Source organism: Schistocerca americana, chromosome 5, assembly GCF_021461395.2.
Source record: "Schistocerca americana isolate TAMUIC-IGC-003095 chromosome 5, iqSchAmer2.1, whole genome shotgun sequence".
Classification (NCBI taxonomy): domain Eukaryota; kingdom Metazoa; phylum Arthropoda; class Insecta; order Orthoptera; family Acrididae; genus Schistocerca; species Schistocerca americana.
Window position 1 is genome coordinate 215,529,926 of NC_060123.1, and position 26,791 is coordinate 215,556,716.

Consider the following 26,791-nt stretch of genomic DNA (forward strand, 5'->3'; position numbering starts at 1 on the left):
CTGGAAAGTAGCGAATGAATATGGCAGTTGGAAAGGAGTGGAGGAGGAAGCCACCTGGTAGAATTTTGCAGAGAGCAAAATTTAATCATTGTTAACACTTAGTTTAAGAATCATGAAAGAATGTTGTATTGTACAACAGACCGGGTGACACTGGAAGGTTTCAGACTGAAAACTGACGAAATTGGAAAAAGGTTGGAAATTAAGGAAATAGGATCCGGATAAAGTGAAGGGTCCAGAGGTTGTCGAGAATTTCAGAGGAATCATCATCCAATGCTGGACTGTAATGTTTGGAAAATAATGCATAGGTAGCTTTGAGAAATGAAACATGGAAGGCAGGTGATGATAACATAGGCATAAGGCCTAGAAGAAGTCACTGGATGACAGGGGATATTGAATTTAATTGACAAAATGTGAAAATACAAAAATGGTGCAGGCAAAGGGGAATACAGAAATTTAAGAAAAATGAAACTGACACAAATTGCAAAATCATTAGAGGACAAATGCAAGGCTATAAAAGTATGCCTAACTAGGGGAAAGATAGATACTGTCTATAAGAAAATTGAAGGCCCAACAGTACTGACCAGCCCACAGGCGTCACTGAATGCGGATATGGCTGGGTATGTGGGCAGCACACTCCTCTCCCGGCAGTATGTCAGTTTCCGAGACTGGAGCCGCTGCTTCTCAATCAAGTATCTCCTCAGTTTGCCTCACAAGGGCTGAGTGCACCCCGCTTGCCAACAGTGCTCGGCAGACGGGATGGTCACCCATCCAAGTGTGATAAGAGGAAGGTTGTGAAGGTAAGATGTAAGATATGATACTACGAGAAGAACTCGGCAGAGTACTGAAAAATCCAAGTGGAAACAAGGTTCTTGGAATAGACAACGTTCCCTCAGAGTTGTTGAGATCCTTGCGAGAGACAGCCATGATAAAATTACTCCACTTGGTGTGGAAGATATGTAAGACAGACTAAATACTCCCAGACTTTAGGAAGAGTAAAATATTTTCAGATCCAAAGAAGCCTGGTGGTGACAGGTGTGAATAATAATAAACCATCACTTTAGTAAATCATGGTTGCAAAATATTAAGACAAATTATTTACAAAGGAATGGAAAAACTGGTAGAAGCAGACCTCTGCTGTTGCTGGTCCTAAGCTTGTGTGTGTGGGTGTTCTTAAAAGTTTCACCTCCTGGAGGTATATACTGGCCAATGATTCTGTTTCCTTGTAATTGTTTAGCTCTCTCAAGAGAATTTTCCTTTTGATAGACTACTTAAGTTATCCAATGAAGACAACAGCAGCTACAAAAAATCTAACTACACTTACCTCCTTGCACAGAGTCAATTACTTTAAGTATTTAAAAATGAAGGTTAGGATTCAACCTGCACATTGAGAATGAGTTGATTGACAAGTCTGGCTGGAGAAGGATGTGGAAGAAAATCGGAATGGACCTCTCTGAAGAAACCAACACAGCTTAACAAACAAAACTAATTTTTATCACTTGTCTGTGGACCCAAAGCTACCGGTTCAATGTAATTCTTCATTCTTGTTTTGTACACATTGCAACAAACTTCTGTGGTCAGTTATCAGATGCATTGTAAATACTGCACTTTTCACTTGCTGCTCAATATCTTAAGAGTTACATGCAATGTGAGCAGAAAACTGATCTGTCCCAAAAAAATAAATGACAAGCTATCAATGTTCTCTCATTCCTGTTTTACTTGCCTATCAATAATGTATCACATCAACCATTCAGTGAATTTCTTCTTTTACTACTCAGATTAATTAAAACATTATCTTTTAGGGAAAACAAGTCACCTTTATTGAGATATTTTGCCCCTTTACTTCAACTCATACAACTCAGTTGCTTCAAAATGTTTCTTAAAGGAAGCTTCAAAACACATGTTGGGAAATACAATTGTATTCCTCATAAAGATGATTAAGGGTTTAAATGTACCAAACATCAAGGTTAACACTCCCTCATGGAAATTTACTTGAAAAGATGTGAAACGAAAAAGGAGAATTGTGAGCTCTGGGGCCTGCGACCATGTCATCATGGTTGAAAAGGTGTATAGCATTAGCTTTGTCGGATGGTTGAAGGACAGATAAAACTCAAGCACTTAAAAACTGGTCACTGAAAAATACATGAACAAGGGCCTTAATGGTCAGTATGACAAACTGGGTGACACATATGCGTGCACGTGCCCCCTCACGTGCATGCATATGCACTGGACTGTGTGTGTGCGCGCGTGTGCGTTTTCTGCAACAGAAGTAGGTTCTAAAAGCTTAAATGTATAGCAGTTTTCTTTTTGTGCCTGTCTGTGCTTCACTGTCTCCTCTATATGGTGAGTAGCAATCTATCCTCCTCATAATATTGTAATTAGCTTAAACAGTTATTTCCCCCACACCACCCCTGAGACCAGGTGTTGGGGGTACATTAAGCTTTGTGAGAAAGTCTGCTTTTCCTCAGGGAACGTATGACTTTGGTAGCTGCTACTCCATCATCCGTAAGTATCGGGGGTAGGGTTATAAACAGCTTGCCAGCCTGTCTTGAGTCAGCCAGCAGGACATACATTGTGAGATTATGAGTTATCATGAGATGACTACCACTTCTCCACTGGGGAGAAAAGGGGGGGGGGGGGGCAGTGGTAGCCCTGACAGCGACTATTTTTACAAAAAATGTTCAATTTACTCATTTTCACCACACGAAGAACTGCTTATAACAGCAGTCTGTACTGCCCTTCCTGCCTAGTACGTGAATTGGTGAAAAAGCAAATGTAGCCATGCTAAGAGAACATAGTGCTGCATAACGGCAAGTCTACAGTGCACACACACAAATTTAGTCCTTAAACCATAAAAAATGTCTCAAATCATTAATTTTTAATAACTTGCCATTCCTATTGCCAGCTTAGCTGCTGCAGATGTAACTGTTATGCAAGTGAGTAGTAAAGGAAAGAAAATAACAGTAGTGTATGATTCTACATAACAGACATCTTCCATCAATCTGGATTTAATATGTTGACATGAAATATTTATAATGATTTCTATAACACAGTTCTTATTCTTGAATAATGTATATTTTAATAACAATGAAACAGTTCCTTGATTATTTCCAGGAATCCTCACAAAAATGCAAAGTGTCTGCTGATAATGAAAACAATTTTTTTACACCCAGGCACACCTGATAAAAAAGAGAAATTAATGCATTTAGTAACGTCGCAGTAATTACTAGGTTTATTTACACAGTACTGAGAAGCACTAAGAAGTGGTCGTGGGCATTGTGTTGCAAACTGTGCTACGTACCAGGCATGCTGATCAAATTTGTAAAACCTGGTGGTGCAAACTGACATTGCACAAATGACTGAAGTTTAACAATCTTATTTTGTTGATAAAGCTGAAATGACAAGGAGCTATCAGAAATTATACTGTCCAACATTTTTCTGAAATGTGCTTGACAGTGTCAAAAAATTTCTTAATCGAGAGGCCGAATCTTTTTGTCATCCTCTGAAGACAGTTGTGATATTAAGTTTAGGCCAGGAGTCCAATAAAAACACTGAATTATTTGCTTTAACTGGCAAGACGTTTCGGATGCAATATTGAAAATTGTTCTCTTTCTTTTTTCCAGATTTTCCTGTGTCAATTACAAGATTTCTCCAATGAAACAATCCTTTTTTCTAAATTTTTGGTCCTAATTTGCAGAAAATTATAACCAACCCTGTCTTTGACTTTTGAACCATCTGTGTACATGCATGTCGAGTTGGAGTAGTTCTGACGAAATGAACGTAATAAGTGTCTGAGAATGGTGGGGGTCAGCTTGTTCCTTAGAACTACAGAAGAGGCCCATTCGAAGCACAGGACTGGGAACACACCAGCAGGTGATGGGGGGGCGCATACCGAGAGGGAACACCATGTACACTGACAAGAGGGAGCAATTAGAGGTCCTTGCGCAGACGTTCCAATCATATCCCAGTTGATCTACATCTTGTTTCTACTTCTACTTACATACCCCACAAACTATTGTACAGCACACAGAGGAAGGATCCACATATCACTACTAGTCATGTCCTTTCCAATCGAGAATGGGAGAAATGACAGTCCGTAAGCCTCTGCATGAGCCCTAATTTCTCTCACCTTATCTTAAGCAAAATGTGTGTTGGCAGAATTGATCTGCAGTCAGCTTAAAATGCTGTTTATAAATTTTCACAATAGTGCCTCGTGAAAAGTGCATTGTGTTCCCTTCAGGGATTACCATTTGAGTTCACAAAGCACATCCAAAAAATATTTGCATGCTGATTGAACCTAATGATAACAAATCTAGCAGCATGTCTCTGAAAGCGTCAATATTTTCTTGACCTGACGGGGATCCCAAACACTCTAGCAGTACTCAAGAAGGGGCCACACTAGCATTGTATACGACATCATCTTTATAGATGAACTACACTTTCCCAATAAAATGAAGTACAGCATTTGCCTTACCCACTACCAACCATACATACTCACACCCTTTCATATCACTTTTCAACATTATGTCTAGATATTTAGTCAATGTGACTGTCAGCAGCACACTACAAATGTTGTATTCGAACACTACAGGACTGCTTTTCCTACTCATCCACATTACCTGACATTTTTCTACATTTCGCAAGCTGCCATTCATCACACCAACTAGATAAATCATCTTGTATTCTCCTACAGTCACCCAATGATGACACCTTCCTGTACACCACAGTTTATCAGCCAATGTCTGTAAATTACTATTCAGCCTATCTGTCATATCATATCATGCTTCCCTGTGGCACACCTGATGATACACTTGTCTCTAAAGAACAATGGCCATTGAGGACAATGTACTGCTTTCAATTACTTGAAAGGTCTTCGGGCCATTCACCTATCTGTGAACCTAATCCATATGCTTGGACCTTCATCAGCACTCTCCAGTGGGGCACCATGCCAAATGCTTTCTGAAACTCTAGGAATAGGAAATGTGCTTGTTGTCCTCCATCCAAGGATTGTATGTAATAATGGGAAAGTTTCACATGAGCAATGATTTTTAAATCTGTGCTGATTTCTGGACACAAGCTTTTCTGTCTCAAAGAATTTATTATATTCAAACTCAGAATGTGTTCAATAATTCTGTAGCAAATCTATGTTATGGAATTGTTCTGCAATTATGTGGGTTAGTTCTTTTGCTTTTCTTATGCACAGGAGACAACTGCACTTTTTTCCAGTTGCTTGGGACTTTGCACTGGGCAAGAGATTCATAATAAATGCAAGCTAAGTAATGGGCCAATATAGCAGGATACACTCTGTAAAACCGAACCGGGATTCCATCTTGACCGGATGATCTATTTGTTTTTAACTCTTTCAGTTGCTTCTCTATGCCATGTATGCCAGTTCCAATGTACGAGACCAGTAAAATAGTGTCATTTAATTTCAATGTCCTCCTTACAGGAGTCTGCTTGGCAGTCAAGTGACAATATGTTTGGATGTTCCTCCGATGTGAATGGTTTCTCAAATGTGAAATTTGAAGCTTTCCTTTTGCTATCTTCTTTTGTCACCAAGACTAGTGGACAAGTGACTGGGTAAAAGCCTTTGACTCACTTTATGATTTTATGTATGACCAGAATTTTCTTGGGGTCTTGGTAATATCTCACATTAAGGTAGTGGAAGTAGTTGTATGCTTCATGCCCTGATGATCTTACAGACACACGAATTTCTACTAACTTTTGCTGTTTACATTTGCACATTCCTTTCTGAACAGTGAGTGCAATAATCTCTGTTACTGTATTTTCCGAATTTTATTATTAAACAACAGAGTGGCTTTCTTCCATTCTTAATCCACTTACCTAGAAAATACATCTCCAGAGTGCGATCATTTTAAGCTATGCCCACAATTCCTCTACTTATTTTATATTGGAACTAAATGATGTCCATTCATTGTCTATGTGGGATGCTAACAACTGCTTATTCGCTTTCTCAAGCAGAAATACTCTCCTAGCCTTCTTGATGGATTTGCTAACTTTTAGTAACCACCGTGGCTATGATATCTTGATCACTAATCCCTGTCTCAATAGTGACACTGTCAATAAGGTCAGGCCTGTTTGAGCCACAAGGTCTAAAATATTTCCATTGGGTGTGGGTTGTCTAAGGAGTTGTTCAGGGCAGTTTTCGGAAAAATTTTCAAAAGCAGTTCAGGACAGCAACTGGTAGTTGGCAGCAATGACGCAGATCGCACACACTTGAATATTAAGCTCGCCAAGGTAAGTAATTAATTCTATAATAACTGACAATTAATTTAACATTACACCACAATGAAGTTAATTAGAGTCTGTTTTATATTATCTATTGAAGGTTTCACTCATTTCAAAGTATTTCTCGAGAGGGGGAGGGACGTAAGGGCCAGTTTCCGTGTACTTTAGATGTAGGTTTACATACAAATTTAAGACATTTCTTTTTAAGTGTAGAATTTAGATTATTTTCATTACACATATATTTAGTAGTACCGTATCTACTCGGGGAATTAAAGGTTGTAAGTTCTATCTTTTATTTCCTTTCAAAACACGTAAAGTATGTATCGTGCATACACGATCTTGGGCCTAATTTTTCGGGTATACAAGTTTTGATTTTTAACGTTAGTTTAACTGCATTAGATTATTATATTAATAGTATACATATATAATAGTGTTCCACGTAACTTTAGTGGCTTTTGTGATCTGTAGTTAATAGAATATTATTGTTATTGCCTAGATAAATTTTGTAAAAATATTGTAAACAACCATGAGCAAGAAGTGTTTGAGCTGCCGTAGGATGTCAGTTCTGGGGTTCTGTGCAGCTGTTGTGGCAGATGGTTACATTGGGGTGAATGCAGTGGCATGGGAATCGGGTAAGTAAATGGGTCTCTTCCATGATATTGTAGATTATGTTCAATGGACTGGAAAACAACGCAACAGGAAGGGAAGATTAGAGCCCTTCAGGCTGAACTGGATAGTGCTAGGGAGGAACTGATGAGGTTAAGGGGGGAGGAGGGTGAAGACAAATGTTGGCTTGGTTCCTGCTTTCATGTGGTATGACCAGCCCCAATTGAACAGCTCTGTCAGGGGGGTCAATATGGAGCTAGATCAGCTGCTTCAGGCGGCTACTTTGTCAAGCATAGGTATGGCTCCTGTTGATGGTTTTGGTAGGTAGGACTTCACAAGACATGGCCTGCATCTCAATAGGAAAGGGAAGGGTAAACTGGCTGGGATGATAGCAAAATCTTTGGGGGGGGGGGGGGGGGGGGGGCGCACTGAAACTCATGGGAGTACACTTTTAGGCTAAGATCAGTTTCCAATCATCCTACATTGATTGAAATTAAGCTTAATGAAAAGTTCAGACAGGCAGGTACTAGTGATGTGAAAATATCACAAGATTCTCATAACAGTAAAGTGAAACCTAATGTTAGTATGTCACAAGATTCACTTAAAAGCACAGTAAAAAATAATGTTCATGTATTGCATCAGAATATCAGGGGATTAAAAAACAAAGTAGATGATCTTGTTTGTACAGAAGATTTAGAAACTGAGGGTGGAATAGATGTACTATGCCTGTCTGAACATCATATAGTCACAGGTATGGAACTGGTAAATGTAGGTGGATATAAGCTTTCAGCAGATGTAAGTAGAGACACTATGGAGAGAGGAGGAGTTGCCATATATGTTAAAATCAGTCATAGTGTGAAAAATTTGGAAGCTAAAAAATTTTAGAGTAGAGCAACACATAGAAGCATGTGCATGTGAGGTTAAACTAAATAAAGGCACTTTTGTAATTGTAGCCATGTATAGATCCCCATTGGGAAATTTTCAACTATTTTTGAAAAACTTGAATTCTTTGTTGTGCTACCTGTCAGACAAAGGAAAGCAAATTATTGTTTGTGGGAATTTCAACGTAGATTTTCTGAAAGTCAGATAGAAAGCTTGACCTTGAAGTATTACTTGGTTCTTTCAATTTGACATCAGTTATTGATTTTCCTACTCGGGTGGTACAGGAAAGCAACACACTGATAGATAACGTTTTCATAGACTAAGATAAATTTAATCAAATAAAAACTTTTCCTGTTAAGAATGGTCTGTCTGATCACGATGCACAGCTAGTTGCAGTATATGATATAGCTCCACACAGTAATGCAAAACAGTCCTCCAAAATAGTGAGTTCCATTAACGATTTAACACTTCAAAATTTTAGGGAAATCTTGCAACAGTTAGACTGGGGTGAGGTGTACAGGGAACATGGTGCTAATTTAAAATTTAACCTATTTCATGATACCTTTGTGAGCACATTTGAAAACAGTGAAATATAATTGTAAGAAACCATGTAAAAAGTCATGGCTTAGTAAAGGAATAAAAATGCCTTGTAAAAAGAAAAGAGAAATGTATCTTATAGATAGGAGGAGTAATGATCCCGAAACAATGAAACATTATAAAAACTAATGCACTGTATTAAGAAGTTATTAAAAAGTCCATAAGTATGTGCATTGTGTCTGAGTTTAGCACATCTGATAATAAAATTAAAACAATTTGGAATATTGTGAAATGGGAAACAGGGCACCCGAGAGCACAGGAAGACTGTATTTCTATCAGGCACAATGAAAAGTTTGTTAACAAGAAGTCAGAAGTAGAAAACATTTTTAATAATCATTTTTTTAAGTGTTGTAGAGAAAATAGGTTCCATTTATTCATTAGAAAATGCAAGGCAGTGTACGGAAGAGGCAGTACCTACGCAATTTGATAAAATTGGAATTCAACCTACTTCTCCTACTGAAATTAGGAAAATAATAAATTCACTCAAAAGTAAAAGCTCACATGGAATTGATAGCATTTCCAAAAGAGTACTAAAAGCTTGTTCCCAAGAAATAAGTAGGATTCTCGGCCACATATGTAATAGCTCACTGAAACAGGGAATTTTTCCAGATAGACTGAAATATGCTATTGTTAAACCACTGCATAAAAAAGGGGATGGATCTGATGCTAACAACTACCGCCCAATCTCACTTCTGACAGCTTTATCCAAAATTCTTGAAAAAGTAGTGTATTCAAGAGTAGCATCACATATTTGTAAAAATGAAGTACTAACAGAATGTCAATTTGGTTTTCAGAAAGGCTTTTCAACAGAAAACGCTATATATGCTTTCACTGATCAAATATTAAATGCAATGAATAACCGAACATCAATTGGGATATTTTGTGATCTCTCAAAGGCTTTTGATTGTGTGAATCATGAAATTCTTCTAGATAAGCTTAAGTATTGGGGTATGAGTGGGACAGTGCACAAATGGTTTAATTCATACTTAACTGGAAAAATGCAGAAGGTTGAAATTAATAGTACTGATAGTCTACAAAAACCAGCAGAGTCCTCTAACTGGGGAAGTATCAAGAATGGTGTCCCACAGAGTTCAGTCTTGCGTCACTTATTGTAGTAACGACTTGGTACTCCATATTCATGAAGATGCAAAGTTAGTTCTTTATGCTGATGATACAAGTATAGTAATCACACCCAAGAAGCAAGAATCAGCTGAGGAAATTGCAAATAATGTCTTTCAGAAAATTATTAAGTGGTTCTCTGCAAATGGACTCTCACTAAATTTTAAGAAAACACAGTTTATACAATTCTGTACAGTAAATGGCGTAACACCTTTGATAAATATAGACTATGAACCCAAGATCACCTTGCAGACATTTATTTAAGGAACTCGGGATATTCACAGTACCTTCGCAATACATATATTGACCTATGAAATTTCTCATTAATAACCCATCCCAATTCAAAAATAACAGCGAAGTGCATAGCTACAACACTAGAAGAAAGGATGATACTCACTATTCTGGATTAAATCTTACTTTGGCACAGAAAGGGGTGAATTATGCTGCCACAAAAATCTTTGGTCATTTGCCAAATAGTATTAAAAGTCCGACAGACAGCCAACCAACATTTAAAAGCAAATTAAAAGAATTTCTGAATGACAGCTCCCTCTACTCAACAGATGAATTCTTAGATATGAAGTAGGAAAAAAAATTTATTATTTTGTGTAAAGAAAACTTCTGTTAAAGTGAGACACGTTCCACATCATTACGAAATGTCTTATTCATGATCTATGGAACAAGGATTAATGTATGTATGTACTGTCTGTATCACTTGCAGTGAATCTACATGTCCCAGTCTATACATGGTACACTAAGTCACCTCCAACTAATATTGCATGATCTGGGTGTTCTCATGCTACTGAGTGTAGACTTTCTTGAATGATTCTACAACCGTACAACTGTTATGGCAGAGCCAGGTGCCTGGTAAAAACATCTGATAATTAACCTGAGTTCACTTAGGCCTGCTACTTGGGACCAGATAACTTCACAGTCAGTCTCAGTTTCAACCTTTGTAGACAATATTTTTGTCAACAGCAATGACCCCCCCCCCCCCCCCCCTTTCTATGATGTCTAATCTTCCTTTTCGATATATGTTCCATACCTCACTAAATATTTCGGAGCTTTCTACTTTGAGTTTCAGCCAACTATCAGTTCTCGAAACAATTCGAACACAACAAATTTCCTGGAGGGCAATAAATTAGAAACTTTGTTACGAATATTTCGTGAAATACTGTTAAAATTTTGACAGTCATGAATTGTCTACTTTGCATGTGATCTCATTTCAGCCTCTGCATATCGATTGGTGAACATTCTCAAGAGGACCTCAAACTACGGCCTAGCCTAAAAAACAACCATGTGCATTCTACAAGGACTCTGCTAGCCGAGAGGTGCACCACTGATCTTTCAGGGGAATTCCTATAACTCTCCATCCCACAGTGTAGGTCCAAAAACCTGCAACCATGGCAGTCACAGAATCTATGTAGACTGTTTGAGACCCTCCACTCGGCTCTAAACCGAAGGACCCCTATCAACTCTGCATACAAAGTACACATTGTGATAACTACTTGCACTCCCCAAGCAAGGCCAGCAGTCTTTGCTATTCCGCTAGCCACCTGTAGGAACTAAGGATGCCCTCAGAACCCAAGCGACAGGCGTAATTGGTACCAACATGAGCAACAACTTGTAGATTACTGAACCTGCACCATAGACAGCCACAAGCAGGGCCTCTGTCACATCTTAAATAGTTCTTCAAATCAATTGCGAACAACTATGGCCCAGTGACAATGCACATTGTCATACATAAAAATTCCATGATTGTTTGGGAACACAAAGTTCGTGAATGGCTGCAAATGGTCTTCAAGTTGCCGAACATAACTATTTCCATTCAATAATTGGTTCAGCTGGACCAGGTAAAAACAGCCCACACCATTATGGAGCCACCAACAGCATCCAAAGTGCCTTGTTGACAACTCGGGGCCACAGGTTCGTAGGCCTGCCCACACTCTAACCCTACTATGAGCCATAACCAACTGAATTTCAGGATTCATCTGACCAGGCCATAGCTTTCCAGTCATCTAGTATCCAAACAATATGGTCATGAGCCCAGGATTGGAGGCAGTGTCATATGCTGTTAGAAAAGGCACTCCCGTCTGTCATCTGCTGCCATAGTCCATTAGTGCCCAATTTTGCCACACTGTACCAATATATGTGTTCATTGTATGTCCCATATTGGTTTTTGTGGTTATTTCATGCAGAGTTGCTTATCTGCTAGCATTAACAACTCTATGAAAAAGCCCCTGCTCTCTGTTGTTAAATGAAGGCCATTAGCCACTGCATTGTCCTTGCTGCGAGGTAATGCCTCAAATATGTCCCTCTCGACACATACTTGACACTATGGCTCTCAGAATAATGAATTCCCTAACAATTTCTGAAATGGAACGTCCTACGCATCTAGCTCCAACTACCATTCCGCTTCAGTGTCTGTTAATTCCCATCATGTGGCCATGATCATGTTGGTTACCTCTTCACATGAATCATATGAGTACAAATGAAAGCTCCACCAGTGCACTGCCCTTTTATGCCTTGTGCAGGTGATACTATTGCCATCTACATATGTTCAAATCGCTATCCCACGATTTTTGTCACCTCAGTGTACATAGGTACGGGTGGGGGGTGGGGAGCAGGTTCAATAAAAGCAGCAGAATCTGTTAGCTTTTGATTTTCTCTTCTTGTACCTGTGAAGTTTTGGTTTCTCTGAGGAGTCCCTATCTTGCCTTCTGGGACATGTTTTTTTTCTCAAACTGTGTCTCTGACAGCTGCTTTTTTGTGGTAGACTGCTGGTGTGTTTTATTCTGGGAGGAGTAACTTGGCAGGAGTTCTCCTTCACTGGAGATGCCGAGCCATCCCACGATTGAAAAACAGGCTTTGCTATGTGACTATGGCCAGAAGTTGCTGATGATACCTCATGACTGTGATACAAGTGGATTTTGACACAATGTTTGCTAAGTTTGACATCATTTCAATTGGATGGGGTTATTAAAATATTTATTGGCATCTTTATAAGCCAGGTGTTTTATATTCCTGGATTTTCCCCGCCCTCTTGAAAACAGAATAGGTCAGCAAATGAGGGTTGTGGTATTCTGGACTGTTTACACACGTAGCGTGTTGTACCCATGGGTTGCCCTAATGCATTGTCATTTCACATATTGCCCATGCACCTTCATTAGAACAGTGGGAAAACTTGTCCAAACTTCTGGCACCTACAACAACATCTCATAGGAAAAGAGAAGTAGGGCCTGACATCACACCTTGCTTGGGTAAAACTAGGATGAAAGCTTCAGTGTCCATCCTTTTATCTTTGAGTCCTCTCTGAATGCATCGAACAAAATTTATTACTCATTACTGTAGGTTATTGTACAGTTCATCTGTTTGCAGTGTCGGATCCTTTTGTAAGACAACACCTTGAATCTTGTTGAGTTTGTTATGAGGAGAGATGGTAAATGGTATATCCCCAATCATGGCACAGGGCTGGAGTGCCTGTGATTTGTTAGTATTAAAAGTTTTGATAAACAGAGATCAATTTTGCAACTTCTCCAAACCCTCCTCAATATTTTTGATGAAAAACAGCAGCTTTGTTGTTGCGAAATATTCTCCATCAGTCTTGGAGCATACCAAGAACCGGGCAAACTGTCCATCTCCATTTCTACTTGCCTGACTCATCCCAAGGTGTGGCCAAAGACAAACACATTGGGGCTGTAAGCCTCTGAATTAAAATCTTGTCTTCTATCTGCTGAGGTTTCCATGTTTGCACGGCTATCTGTACTGGTGAGTTTGACCTGTTTTACTGAGGATCGTCCGCCCTGATGCCACTCGTTGATTGGAGAATCTGCCCATGGGGCACCAGCCACCAACGTACAGGCTGTATGGCATATGTGCTGTTTGTTGGAGTCTTGTATTAGACAGGCACCTACTCCTTGGCATATATGAGGTGGTTACAGCTCAGGCAGCACTAGTGTGATCCCTGCATTTTGAGGGATCTACAATCATGAGGGTACACAACGGTCCTCTCACAACGGACTGATTACCGCACTGGACTTCGGATGTGAACATATATCCACTCTAATAGTAGGTGCAGAAGATCACACCACATGGTGGATTGATTATGCATCACATATGGCGTACTACCTCAAATGTCCTGCACTGCTGTGAGACTTAGAAAAGAGGAGATCAAAGCATAAAAGGGGACTATATGTAATTAAGCCAGAAAAGTTGAGGGAGAGAATGCGAAATGGGCTACAAATAACGGGTGTCCCAATAATAACCCAGCTGCAAAGTGAAAGCTCAACTAGGTATAACACTTTGTCATCTCTTACAACAGGTAAGGAATTGCCGTTGGGCTAACCTAGCCCCCAACATCATAGTGGGGATCTCATTACTTACAAAACCTTTTATGCCACTGTGAATATGAGGCAGTTCTGACTTTCAGTAAGTGTTAATAATGATGGACATAATTTCTGAAAAGAAAACACAAAGTGAGAAGTTGAATCACACAATGAGAGCTGGCAAAGTAAATAGAACTGGAAACGCTGACACAAAAGATCGATAAATTCAAACACTTATGTTGTAATCAGATGTGTCTTATGGTACATCAGAACCAACTTTATTACCTTCAAACAATGGAAACTACAGGTAGGAATATCAACACTGTAGAAAAAGAAAGACTACAGTAAGTAGCAAAGAAGACATTATATGAAAATAAAACATCTACAGCTGTCCTTAAGATGTCATTTATTGTGTACCTACCGGTTTCAGCACTTTAATGCACCATCTTCAGGTCTTAGTTGATGCTGAAGTGCCTATAATGAACCATATGTACAATGCATCAGTGGCTGACATAACATATGCAGACTACCTGTAACTGTGATGTCATCTCTCCAGCCATCAATTGTCAACTGTCAACTTGACAGTCGATGGTCTGAGACATCAAAGTTACAGGTAGTCTGCATATGTTATGTCAGCCACTGATGCATTGTACATATGGATCATGGTAGCCACTTCAGCATCAACTAAGGCCTGAAGGAGGTGCGTTGAAGCACTGAACTGGTAGCTACACAATAGATGACATTTTAAGGACAGCTGTAGATATTTCATGTTTGAACAATAGTGAAAGGCCGTAGTCTCCCAGATCTCAACCCACAAGAATGGACATACAAAAACATGAAGAAGATATGTCAAGTTGCAGACAGGCACAATTAAAAGACCCCCCCCCCCCCCCCCCACACACACACACACACACACACACACACACACACACACACACAAGACCACCAACACCAGCATCTCGGGCCAGAATGCAACTGTCATGTGGGATGCAAGCAACAATCTGGAGGAGGCGGGGAAGGGAAGGGACAGTAGTGTACAGGTGGGGAGAGTGATGAATGTAGCCTGATGGAGAACGCAGGGACTAGACTGGCAACAGGTGCAGCATCAGAAGATTGTAAGGCAGGGAGGTACAGAAAAAAGGAGCAACAAAGAAGAGCAGCGGGGAAAGGCAGATGGATACGTCGGCAGAAGGCTGCAAATAAACAGGGTGGGACATTAGAATGCGGAGGAGATGACAAAACAGAGGGGGGTGGAAATTGTTGGGTGGAGGGTGTGGGGACAGTATGTTACATAATTTGTGTGAAGGAAGGAGAGCTGCATCCTGGTTTGCTTGTATCTTCAAGTAGCAATGACATCGACAAGCTGATAAAGCTAAAGGATATTACTCACCTAGGACAAATTAAGCTTTTTTCAGGGTGACAATTACTGAACTATTTGGAAAAAAGTAAGTAAGTTACAAACTATGGTGTGCACACACTTTATTCAACAAGTAAATATCACTACAGATATTCAGATTTAGGTTATGACATTTTGATATGCTTGCCATAGCTGGCGATGATATGGCATAGACAAATAGTGAGGTGCATTACCCGCTGAAGTGTTGGAACATCGGTGCTGTCGATGACCTCCTGAATGGCTGTTTTCAGCTCAGCAATGGTTTTGGAGTTACTGTAGAACTTGTCTTTAACATAGCCCCACAAAAAGGAGTTGCATGTGTTCAAATACGGAGGATATGGTGACCAGTCGGGGCCCCATGAAAGTGGCCTCCGAGTACCCCAGAGTCAGAATGCAATCCCCAAAGTGCTCGTTCAGGACACCAAACACACTCTTGCTTCGATGGGGTTGAGCTCCATCTTGCATGAAACACATCTTGTTGACATCAGGGTCACTTTGGAAAAGGAGGATCATCTTCCAAAACCTTCATGTACTGTTTGGTTGTCACTGTGCCCTCAAATAATATCGCATTGATTATTCTGTGATGGACATTGCACATCACAGAGTCCCCCATTGAGGATGAAGAGACATCTCGATTGCAAAATGCAGATGTTCAGTCTCCCAAATGCACCAATTTTGCTTAACAACGAACCTATTCAAATGTAAGTGGGCTTTGTCGCTAAACCAAGCCATGGGCATGCATATTAATTCCCAACATGCCTTGCGGCCAACCACATAGTTTGAACGTCCTAACACAAACTGTTCTGAAGTTATGACGATTTTATTTCATACAGTTCAATAATTACCACCCTTTATTTACTCTACTGAAACAAACGCAAAGACAGTATTGTAGCATAGCCGCCTCTGATGGCTGTGGAAGGCAACTAGGAGGAGCCATTATGGAAGCAAATCTACAGGTATTGAATACACCTTGCAATCTACCTACTTATGAACGGAGGGTCAGAGCAACGTCAAATAAAGATGTCACTCTAGCAAATACAGCAGCAGCGTGCTGTGCGAAAGGCTGGGAGGTTGACAGTAGAATGACACTGAGTGATCATAATACCATACACCATACCATCACTTGAATGGAAATCCAAGACACCACAGGAAACATGCGCGTAAGGCCCAAATACAACATCACGGAGACTAACTGGGAAAAACTGAGAAGGGTGTTTCAGTGTCCAAGAAGTCCATTGGAGGGTGATGATGCAGACATTACAGTGCAAGAACTGACACTGACTGTAGAGCAATGGAGGCACTGACACCTATCAGGAGAGGTACTTCTAGAGAAGTACCTTGCACCTGGAGCAAGGTGCAGCAGAAATTAAAATGTGAAACAAGAAAAGCCAAAAACTTATACCAGAGCAGCATGACCTAAGAAGAAAGAATCTGAAGTCTGAGCAGATGCAGGTATGACAAACAGTGTTTTATGGGAGAGTTACGTAAAACGAAAAAGGAAGAATGGAAGCAATTTGTGGAGACTAACTTGGAAACCAGTCCCTGGAGTATACCATATAAAAATAGTCGGCGAGAAAATACAATCATCAACAGCCTTACCCATGCTCAAAAGGAATGATGGGATGGTAACAGAAAGTTGGGAACAGTCATCTGCCCTGTTGCAGGAAACGCTGCTTCCTGATGATGATGAGGAGGAGGAAGGTGAGACAGATGATCAGCACAGTTACAAAAAATGTTATCGGAAGACTACAGAAACAGACATTTCCGTACCCCTAGCACAAGTAGAAATTAGGTAAATAATTTTAAGATTGAAAAAGAGAAGGTCTTCAGGATCAGACGGGATCTCTGTCGAAATAATACAAACCTGATATATTAACTTGTGTGAACTGTATAACGAGTGTTTCTTGCAAGCAATGATCCCAAAGGCTGAAGTGGCGATAATTGTCAAGGGCAAGAAAAGGTTCCGATGATACACAAATCATGTGGACCAATTTGTCTTTTGAGCATTCTCCTCCAGATATTTGAAAAGCTATTATGCAAGAGATTAGAGGATCGTAGACTGCAATATGGGATGAGCCTTCACCAGTACAGGTGAGACATGTCAACTGAAACCCAAAATTCTGTGTACGCTGTAGCAATGATGACCAATATAGCTGGTGCTTTTTATAACCAATAGTGGCCATCTTTCTTTGGTTGTGAGAACTCTTGCCGCAGGAGACATGCTTCTTTAATATGCCTGAAAAGTAAATAACAAGGATGATAACTTAAGGCTGTCTGCAGGGATCAGTTTGTGGTCCAGCGTTTTGGGAGGTAGCGTTAGAGACCGTATTACAAAAGTTACATGACAGCAGTAACGAGTGGATTGGTAGCATTTGTAGATGACATGCTGTTCATTGTACGCAGTGCTTCCAGAAGAGTTACAGAAGACAAATGTAATGCAGTGTTCCAGGAACATGAAGGATGGTGTTTAAGTTCAAATTGTCACCAGCACCTCACAAAAATCCTTCTGAAAGGGAACCTAGCAAGAAGCCCTAAAATACAATGAAATGATATAACAATTAGAAGCAGCACAGTAACATGAAATCTAGGGCTACTCCTGGATGAGTGTCATGACTTTGTACTCATACAAAGGAGGCAGGCAGAAAAGATGCAGATGTGATGAACAAATTATAACTATTGCAAATAGGCAATTTCAGCTTTCCTTGAAAACAATATATATTAACATCACTCTTCAGGTATAAGCATTTAGCGTCATAGTTATCAGCTTGTGAAGCCAGCATATTAGTCGGTAGAGTTCAACGAGGAGTGTTACTAAGGTTATAGGGCGCCTTGCGCACTATCCCGAATGATGCATTGTTAGTAATTCTAGAATATGCCTACTGGGCTTGGAAATTAGGGAAAGGAGAGTCCTTTATTTGTTAAAGAAAGGCAGTCAAATGGAAGTATGAAGGACACTTTGAACTGAGGCCAGTACCAAAAAGTTAATAAAAGATTGCATATTACAACTGTGGGATACTTCAGGCACATGCAGGAGAGCATACAAATTTCTCCTTAAAATTAGGGAGAAACTAAAAATGAGGTTTCTTAACCCACCAAGTGAACTGATCCATTACCTGAAATCATTGCCCATTGCTACATATCTATCCAAAATCAAAAGACGTGATAGTCATGCCTACAGTAGTATGGGCACTCCAGAGCAAAAATTGTGGGATTGCGCTTCATATGAAGACACACCGCGTAATGGTCTACAGGCATTTGGATGTTAGATTCCAAAGCAGCAGTGAGTAGCAAGTCGCCCTGGTGCATCTTGGGTGATACTCCAGCCACAGTAACCACAAAGCTGAACAATGACTTCTCGAGACATTCAGCCACACGCCAGCATTTTGCCGTCCTGGCAAGACAACATACTGTATAAGTGGAGGGAAGACAACTGAGATCAGTAATCACTGAATAAAATGGTTTCTCAAGAATTAACATTGCATTGGTGCAAGTGTTCATGAAAGTGTGGATTATACTTTGGATGTCCAAAGAAACTGGTACACCTGCCTAATATCATGTAAGGACCACACGAGCACACAGAAGTGCTGCAACATGACATGGTCTTAACTTATGTCTGAAGTAGTGTTGGAGGGAACTGACACCGTGAATCCTGCAGGGCTGTCCATTAATTTGTAAGAGTATGAGGGAGTGGAGATCTAATCTGAACAGCATGTTGCAAGGCATCCCAGATTTGCTCAGTAATGTTCATGACTGTGGAGTTTGGTGGGCAGCAGAAGTGTTTAAACTCAGAAGAGTGTTCCTGGATCCACTCTGTAGCAATTCTGGACATGTGGGGTGTTGAACTGTTCTGCTGGAATTGCCCAAGTCCGTCGGAATGCACAATGGACATGAATGGATGCAGGCTATCAGACTGGATGCTTATGCATGTATCACTCCAACGGCACACACCCCACACCATAACAGAGCCTCCACCAGCTTGGATAGTCCCCTGGTGACATCAGGGTCCAGGAATTCATGAGGTTGTCTCCACACCTATACAGGTCCATCCGCTTGATATAATTTGGATCGAGACTTGTCCGACCAGGCAACATGTTTCCAGTCATCCACAGTCCAATGTTGGTGTTGATGGGCCCAGCCGAGGCGTAAAGCTTTGTGTCGTGCAGTTATCATGGGTACATGAATAGGCCTTTGGCTCCAAAAGTCCATATCGATGATGTTTTGTTGAATGGTTCACACGTTGACACTTGTTGATGGCCCAGCTTTGCAATCTGCGGATGGGTTGTACTTCTGTCACATTTAACAATTCTGATCAGTCATCATTAGTCCTGATCTTGCAGGATCTTCTTCCAGCCGCAGAAATATCAGAGATTTAATGTTTTACCGGATTCCTGATATTCACGATACACTCGTAAAATGGTCATATGTGATAATCCCCATTTCATTGCTACCTTAGAGATGCTGTGCCCCATCACTCGTGCACTAACTGTAACACCATGTTCAAACTCACTTTAATCTTGCTAACCTGAAATTGTAGCAGCAGTAACTGATCTAACAATTGCACCAGACACTTGTTGTCTTATACAGGCGTTGCCAAACGCAGTGCTGTCTTCAGCCTGTTTACACACCTCTGTATTTAAATACGCATGCCTTTACCAGTTTCTTTGGTGTTTCAGCGTAAGATGTTACAGTGAATCATGGAATTGTCTGTTATAGTGGAAGCATTACTGATGAGCTGCCCCATGTCTAATGAATCCAGCAGATAATGGCTGCTGACCGGGGCGGTATGAGTGCAGATCCAGTAGTGGAAACAACCACCTACAGTTTAAATGCATCAAAACAACTGACCAAAAACAGCTTCTCAGATAATAGGCTGTGCATAAGCATGCACGGCACCTACCTTGCACAGACTTTGTAGTATCCTAAGTGCTGAGTGAGAATTTTGTACAGAACTAAATGAGACATTCTTGATGTTGTTCAGGCATGTCGCTAATCATGAATCATCAATTCTGTCAAATGATAGGAAGACTTCATATAATGAGATGTGGGAACGTCTAATGCACGCAGGAACGATGTCGAACATGATCAGTTTGGAAGTCCAGGTGTTATGTTGCGTGGGCTTACTGACCTCCAAATTTCTGAACACTGTACACTCACTGGTCAATGCTGTTTTGACACTGTACTACTTCTCTATGCGCATCTTTTCAAGGCTGCATTTGGCCCTGCCTTCATTTTTACGAATGGCAATGTGCGACATCAAACTGTGCAGGTGCAAGAACTCTTGGAATGAGAGGATATTTGGCAAATGGACTAGCCTGCCAGTTTCCTTGACTAATATACCATCAAGCACCTACTGGATCTGTTGTGGGGACGTATTGCACCATGTTCATACGCATCAAACACCATCAGCATATGTTTTGTTTTGTATAAGGCACGTCGCAGTCTTTGGTTCATTGGCAGTCAACAAAGGAGACAACTTATAAATCATTTTGCAGCCCCTCTTACAATATCTCCATTAGACCAAAAAGTTTTGGGACTGGATTAATAAAAAATATGGGTAGTTAAGATAGTGGCTTTAATGCTTCAGGTGTTATACACTGCCAATTTGTAAGGACAGAAAATGTCAAAAATAGGAGCTATCAAATTGATATGAAACACTGTGCAAGCAACAATGAAAAGCTTACACATCTCTCTCAATTTACTCCTTACACAGAGCACTGAGGAATAAATACGGTAACAAAAAGTATGTAAGAAAATATGAACATAACAATCTTTCACTATCAAATGAACACTAACTTAATCTGATCTTAATATTTGTGGAAAGAGCCGAATTAATGACTTACCTCACGCTGACTAGCATTTAATGGAAACATATCAACTTGAACTTCTTTGTTGGAGAAATTAACTTCCTCTTTGTCCTCAGTTTGTACGCGTGCATTACTATAGGTCTTTTTTTCACCTTTCAGCTCTGTAATTTTATTTTCAAGCATGTTTACTTTAGCTGTCTGCGAATGGCACAGTAATTTCAGTTTCTCATTCTTTTTCCTCAGATCAAACACAGTCATCCTGAGATTTTCAGCAAGGGTATCCTATTGGTGAAGGAAAGAACCACTCATTAAAAGCCGAAGTAATTGTTTGGAACAATTTACCACTAATTTAAGTAAAAATCTTAAACATATGATGGATAAACATTTGTGCTGTGAGGGTACAAATTTGCATGCATAAATTACATTGCAACACTTATACATATTATGTCAGAGTAGAGTAGACAAGTATGGCTCTAAACAGTTACAGTCAGCAATTACCTCAAGTAATTAACTGTAGGATGATTTTACATTAGAACAGCTACTGCTGGTATTTTGGAAAATGTTTCAGAGGTCCCTGAGTGTTGGAGAAGTGATGGCACACAAATAATGTAGGAGAGACAGTTAGGTACATGCATCTCACAAGTCCCTGGTTTCGAGCCACCATGAAAATACTCCATATAATGATTTCATAGTGTAGAATAATCAATAACAGTTTGTTAATATATGTGACCTGCCAAACCAACATTAAGTGGCACTAGTTTTCATTTTATAAACTTCAGTTATAAGAAGACTTTGGCTTCATAATGCAGTTGGAAGTAAACTGTAAGCCTAAGGGCTCAGAGTTTATTTGCTATGAAGCGAAGTTCGCTATGAGAGTTACATCAGATGATGAGTTACTAGAAGTCAGAAGCCAGCTGCCCTTAGCCAGGCACACAGGTCACAGTAAGGGAGAGATTTGTCTAAACATTGTATCATACACTGAAGTTACCTTCCCCCACACTGTATATCTCTAGTGATCTAAAATTCTTACTTATTACGTAAATAGCATAAAAAAAAAAAGACACAGAGTGTCATTTTAGGAGAAGGTAATTTCAATTACATAAGACCAATACCATTTGCAAAAAACATCTAGCAGTTTAACTGACAGTAACCACTCACCGTTACTATACCACATCCATAATTAATGAACATACGAACATCATCTGTCTGACTGGATGCGTCACAACAGGTTCTACTTTGGTTTACTTGAGAGTACGTCCGATCAGCTCGCTGCATTTGTTTTAACTCCATCTTATATACACGGATCTGCAAACAAAATGTAATGAACATGAGGGGGGAGTTTACAGAATTGTGACGATTTTGCATTAAACTGTAGCAATGAAAGACATGAGACACAATAAAAATAAAGTTTAATATACAAGGTGTAAAATTTTGCTTCCGCTGTTTGCCGATAGGTAGCAACAAAGGTAAGTAGCAGTCGAAAGAAACAGATCGCAGAAGTCAGGCACTAAGCTTGGACCTCGGTCAACATAATCTCATTGAAACATTAGTCGATTTGTGTCTGCACCAAAAAGTTGTTCTTGATTGAAAATGTCAGTTTATGAGCCTAATTCTCGTCATTTGCAGGAGGTGTTACTGTTTTGTTTCAATATGAAAAAACAGCGGCTGAGTCTCATTGAATGCTCTCAAGTATATATGGTAAGGACGCTATTAGTGAAAGAACGTGTTGTGAGTGGTTTCAATACTTCAAGAACAGTGATTTTAACTTCATAGACCAGCGTAGTGGTGTAAGAGAGAATGTTTTCGAAGATGCAGAATTGCAGATATTGCTGAGTGAAGACTCACGTCAAACTGTAGAAGAAATGGCACAATTAGTGGGAGTGACACAGCAAGCCATTTCAAAATGTCTCAAGGCTCTGAGCACATTTCAGAAAGAAGGGATTTGGGTCCCGCGTGAGCTGAAACAAAGAGATGTTTGTGAACAGTTGCTTGAGAGGAAAAAACAGAAGGGATTTCTGCATCGCACTGTGGTAGAGGACGAAAAATGGGTTCATTTCAATAACCTGAAATGCAAAAAAATCATGTGGGCATCCCATCTATGCTTACACATCGACGGCCAAAGCAAATATTCACGGCTCCAGGATCATGCTCTGCATTTGCTGGGACCAGCTCGGCATCATGTACTATGAGGTGTTAAAACCAAGTGAAACAATCACAGGTGCTCATTATCGGATGCAATTAATGCATTTTAACTGAGCATTAAAAGACAAATGGCCGCAATACAGCAAGAGACACGATAAAGTGATTTTGCAGCACGACAATGCATGACCCCACATTGCAAAAGAGGTCAAAACGAACTTGGACATATTAAAATGGGACGTCCTACTCCACCCGCCATATTCTCCAGTCATTGCTCCCTCTGACTACCACCTGTTTAGATCAATGGAGCATGGCCTGGCTGACTGACACTTCCGATCTCATGAAGAAGTCACAAATTGGATCGATTCGTAGATTGCTTCAAAAGATGAACAATTTTTTCAATGTGGGATTCGTACACTGCCCGAAAGATGGGAGAAAGTAGTGGCCAGCAATGGAAAATACTTTGAATGATACATGTGTAACCAATTTGTTTCATTAAAGCCTCAAATGTTGGGGAAAAAACGACGGAAGCCAAGTTGTACATCTTGTACTTTTGGAACTATATTTGTAAATGTCCTCTGCAAAGAAGAAATGTACTTTTTTGATAGTTTCGCCATTGTTATTTTTGCATGTATGACCTATATTTTGTGTTATTAGTTCATGACAAATATGTAATTGTACACACAGCTACAACAAACATAGTTAGTGACTCACAACCACCAGAGAAAGTAACTGCTAATACTAAACAAAATTTGACAATAATAAAACAAATTACAAGTAAATCCATTTATAGTGGGCGTAACTTAACAAACATGAACTGGGTAGCTGGTCAGGTTCTTTGTTAGTTTTGACAACATAAAGAGTGGTGAGTAAATTAAGTCTGCCCACTGCTAATCCACCTGGATTCATCGTCATCATCATCATCATTTTCTCCACATCACCTCCACTGGTAGCACCACTTTTTGCTGTCAGTCCCAGTGTCCACTAATGATTCTGAACAGTAACTACACACCATGAAAACAATAACCTTACACAAAATATACCAATCTGCTCTTATCAAAAATTCAGAAAAAGCTAAAAATTAAGCTAAAACACTGGTGTATCCATCAAAAGTGCCCCAGGCAATAACAGCTAAAGATGCATATTATACTTTGTTGGTAGAAAGTCTACCAAAATAAGTAATATCTTGAAGAAAAAGATACTCAGTGACTATAGACCCAGTAATCAGTAATTCATTTACTCATGAGGACAAGCATACTCTAATGAGCGAAAGAGAAGCCTAGAAGATTATTTTCAAAGACTTTGCCCATACCGCATAAAAGAAGGTAGATCAGTGTGCACCAGACTTTAAGTATACCACAGAAGCTGGAAGCTCCATCTTTGCACAGTCTGCAAACTAGACACAATCACACAATACAAGTGTCAATAATGCACTCCAGTTGCAATGAATGAAACTCACTCTGCATGAAATACTGGAAATCATGACTCATCCCGAGAACTGCCCTAACTGAATAATCAGGTTTCACAGAATGAGATTTACACTCTGCAGCGGAGTGTGCACTGATATGAAACTTCCTGGCAGATTAAAACTGTGTGCCCGACCGAGACTCGAACTCGGCACCTTTGCCTTTCGCGGGCAAGTGCTCTAAGTTAAGTCTCCACTCCTTTGGATTAATTTGCAGCTTAAGGACACTAAAGAGTAATGTGACTTGGAAGAGCACAGTACCTTATGCTGGGCTTCCTTAAGTTCTGAATTATTGAGTTCAATAACTTTGGTTTGATTTGCCACTTCCTCTTGCAACTGGGCAATCTTACACCTCCGAGCTACTGCTTCTTGTATTAACTGTTTGTTTTCTTTTTCTAACTCTTCACACCTACAACCACCTAAAAAAATAATAAATAAATAAACAAAATAAAAATATTTGCAAACTGAGGTACAGTTCTAAAGGACTGCATTCAATGTTTTCATTGCAGCCATTTTAGTATGTAGTAATCTATAACCTGGTACACAACAAAAATAAGTAACGCTGAGGAACTGGTAGTACTGGTTAAACAGTTTAAAGTATAAGCAAGTTCTTGTACTGATTCTGTGAACACGGCTGCTGCTACAGGCGGCTATGATTTTCAGAGCTTGACAGACAAATACTAAAATGGTATTTTGGACAAGATTAGAAAATAATGCAGTTCAACAAAGGAAATATCAAAACAGAAGGAATAAAAAATGAGTTTTTCTAATTATACTAAATACATAAATACTACTATGTGGTTTTTAATGGGAAGAATGAGTGAAAATACTTAATGTTTTCATCTCCAATTATTTAGAAGTGAGGACAAAATTGAAGATGATTTCAAATAAATGGAAGTTGTTGGTCCAATCTACTGAATGCTAATTTTGGCTAACCTTAGGGGGTATCCTCAGTAGTGAGTTTCAGTAACAACTATCATCATCTGCTGTAACCTAGCAAATACTGTTTTTAATCACACAAACCATAATAGTTCATTAAAGCATTTGTTACGTCTGGTGGGTACTAACCTGGCCATATGAGTGCAGTCATAAGAAACCTAAACAGATTGACATGGTTTAATGAAATAGACATGACCTTGACATCATTACTGATGCATATGCTTTGGTCCTTACTCTGTGAGAACTTGCAACTTGCTTTATCAGTAAAAGTGGTAATGGATGAACAGTTTATCATGGATTTGTCCTTGCATTCTTAAGGATACATATGAGACCATATGCAATGCATTCATTCCTTCCATTCCTCAAAACATTTCTGTATGTATATATCTGCGAGGTTGCTTGTGAGCTCCACCATTTTTGTATGTTAGAGCACAAGAACATGTCTGTAGCAAAGAGCTTCTCCACTGCCACATATGGAATAATGGTTCACTACCTAAGGAGCCATAGAATATGCCGTGACAAATACTTCCTTAGTAACATAACATCTCAGTTTTGGAACTTCAAATAACAGACAACACAAGCCTATGATGGGAGAAGATCACGTAGCAGTATTTTATAACAGGCAGGCACAAAACATGTGGTTACGAACATACTAGTGAAATAAAAAGGGAGAATTTTCGGATGTGCATGCAAATGCCCATGATAGAACACAATGGACAGTATAGAACAAAAAATACAGTTCCGTAACCGAACTGAAGTTGAACTAATGAGCATAAAGCTATCCTCCACCTAATTCTGTTTTTTGAACATTGTTGTTCTTTACTAGGCATGATCCAATTGGAGATTGTATGTCCAATCTTCCTCAGACTTTTGAACCAAATGATCCAGAAGTTGTACAACTATAATGGAGTTATTGGTTTCACGAACCAAACTACTGAGTCACTGATCCCACCATCCTGAGATTATGAAACCAATAAGCTACCTTTAAAAGAAACAAGACGGGAAGCCAAATTGACCATTAGTATGTTCATCTGGAACGGGGAAAAAATGGAGGAGGAAAGGCTGAAACCAGCTTCAAAAAGAGTATTAAGAACCATAAGGTAAGTGGAAATAACATGGCTGCAAAAAGCAGACACCTGAAATGCCAAGTGTTCAATTGGTATATATTATCCAGTCTGACTTGCGATGAAAACCATTCAAGAAAACTGAAGATATGAGGGTTTCTTGAAGAGAAATGAAGAGATGTATTTTGTAAATCACTAAGAAAGAGTGGAAT

General features: G+C 39.7%; 1 protein-coding gene across 2 annotated transcripts in view; it reads right to left on the minus strand.

The window, feature by feature from the left end:
- The window catches only part of LOC124616124 (kinesin-like protein KIN-7M, chloroplastic), a 276,601-nt gene that overhangs the window by 12,313 nt on the left and 237,497 nt on the right, over positions 1 to 26,791 (minus strand). For both annotated transcript variants that reach the window (XM_047144390.1, XM_047144391.1), the window contains 3 exons: positions 24,838 to 24,995; positions 22,131 to 22,277; positions 21,009 to 21,254 (listed from right to left, as the gene is read on the minus strand). In XM_047144390.1, the coding sequence (XP_047000346.1) occupies positions 21,009 to 21,254; positions 22,131 to 22,277; positions 24,838 to 24,995 (551 nt within the window). The remainder of the gene's footprint in view (positions 1 to 21,008; positions 21,255 to 22,130; positions 22,278 to 24,837; positions 24,996 to 26,791) is intronic.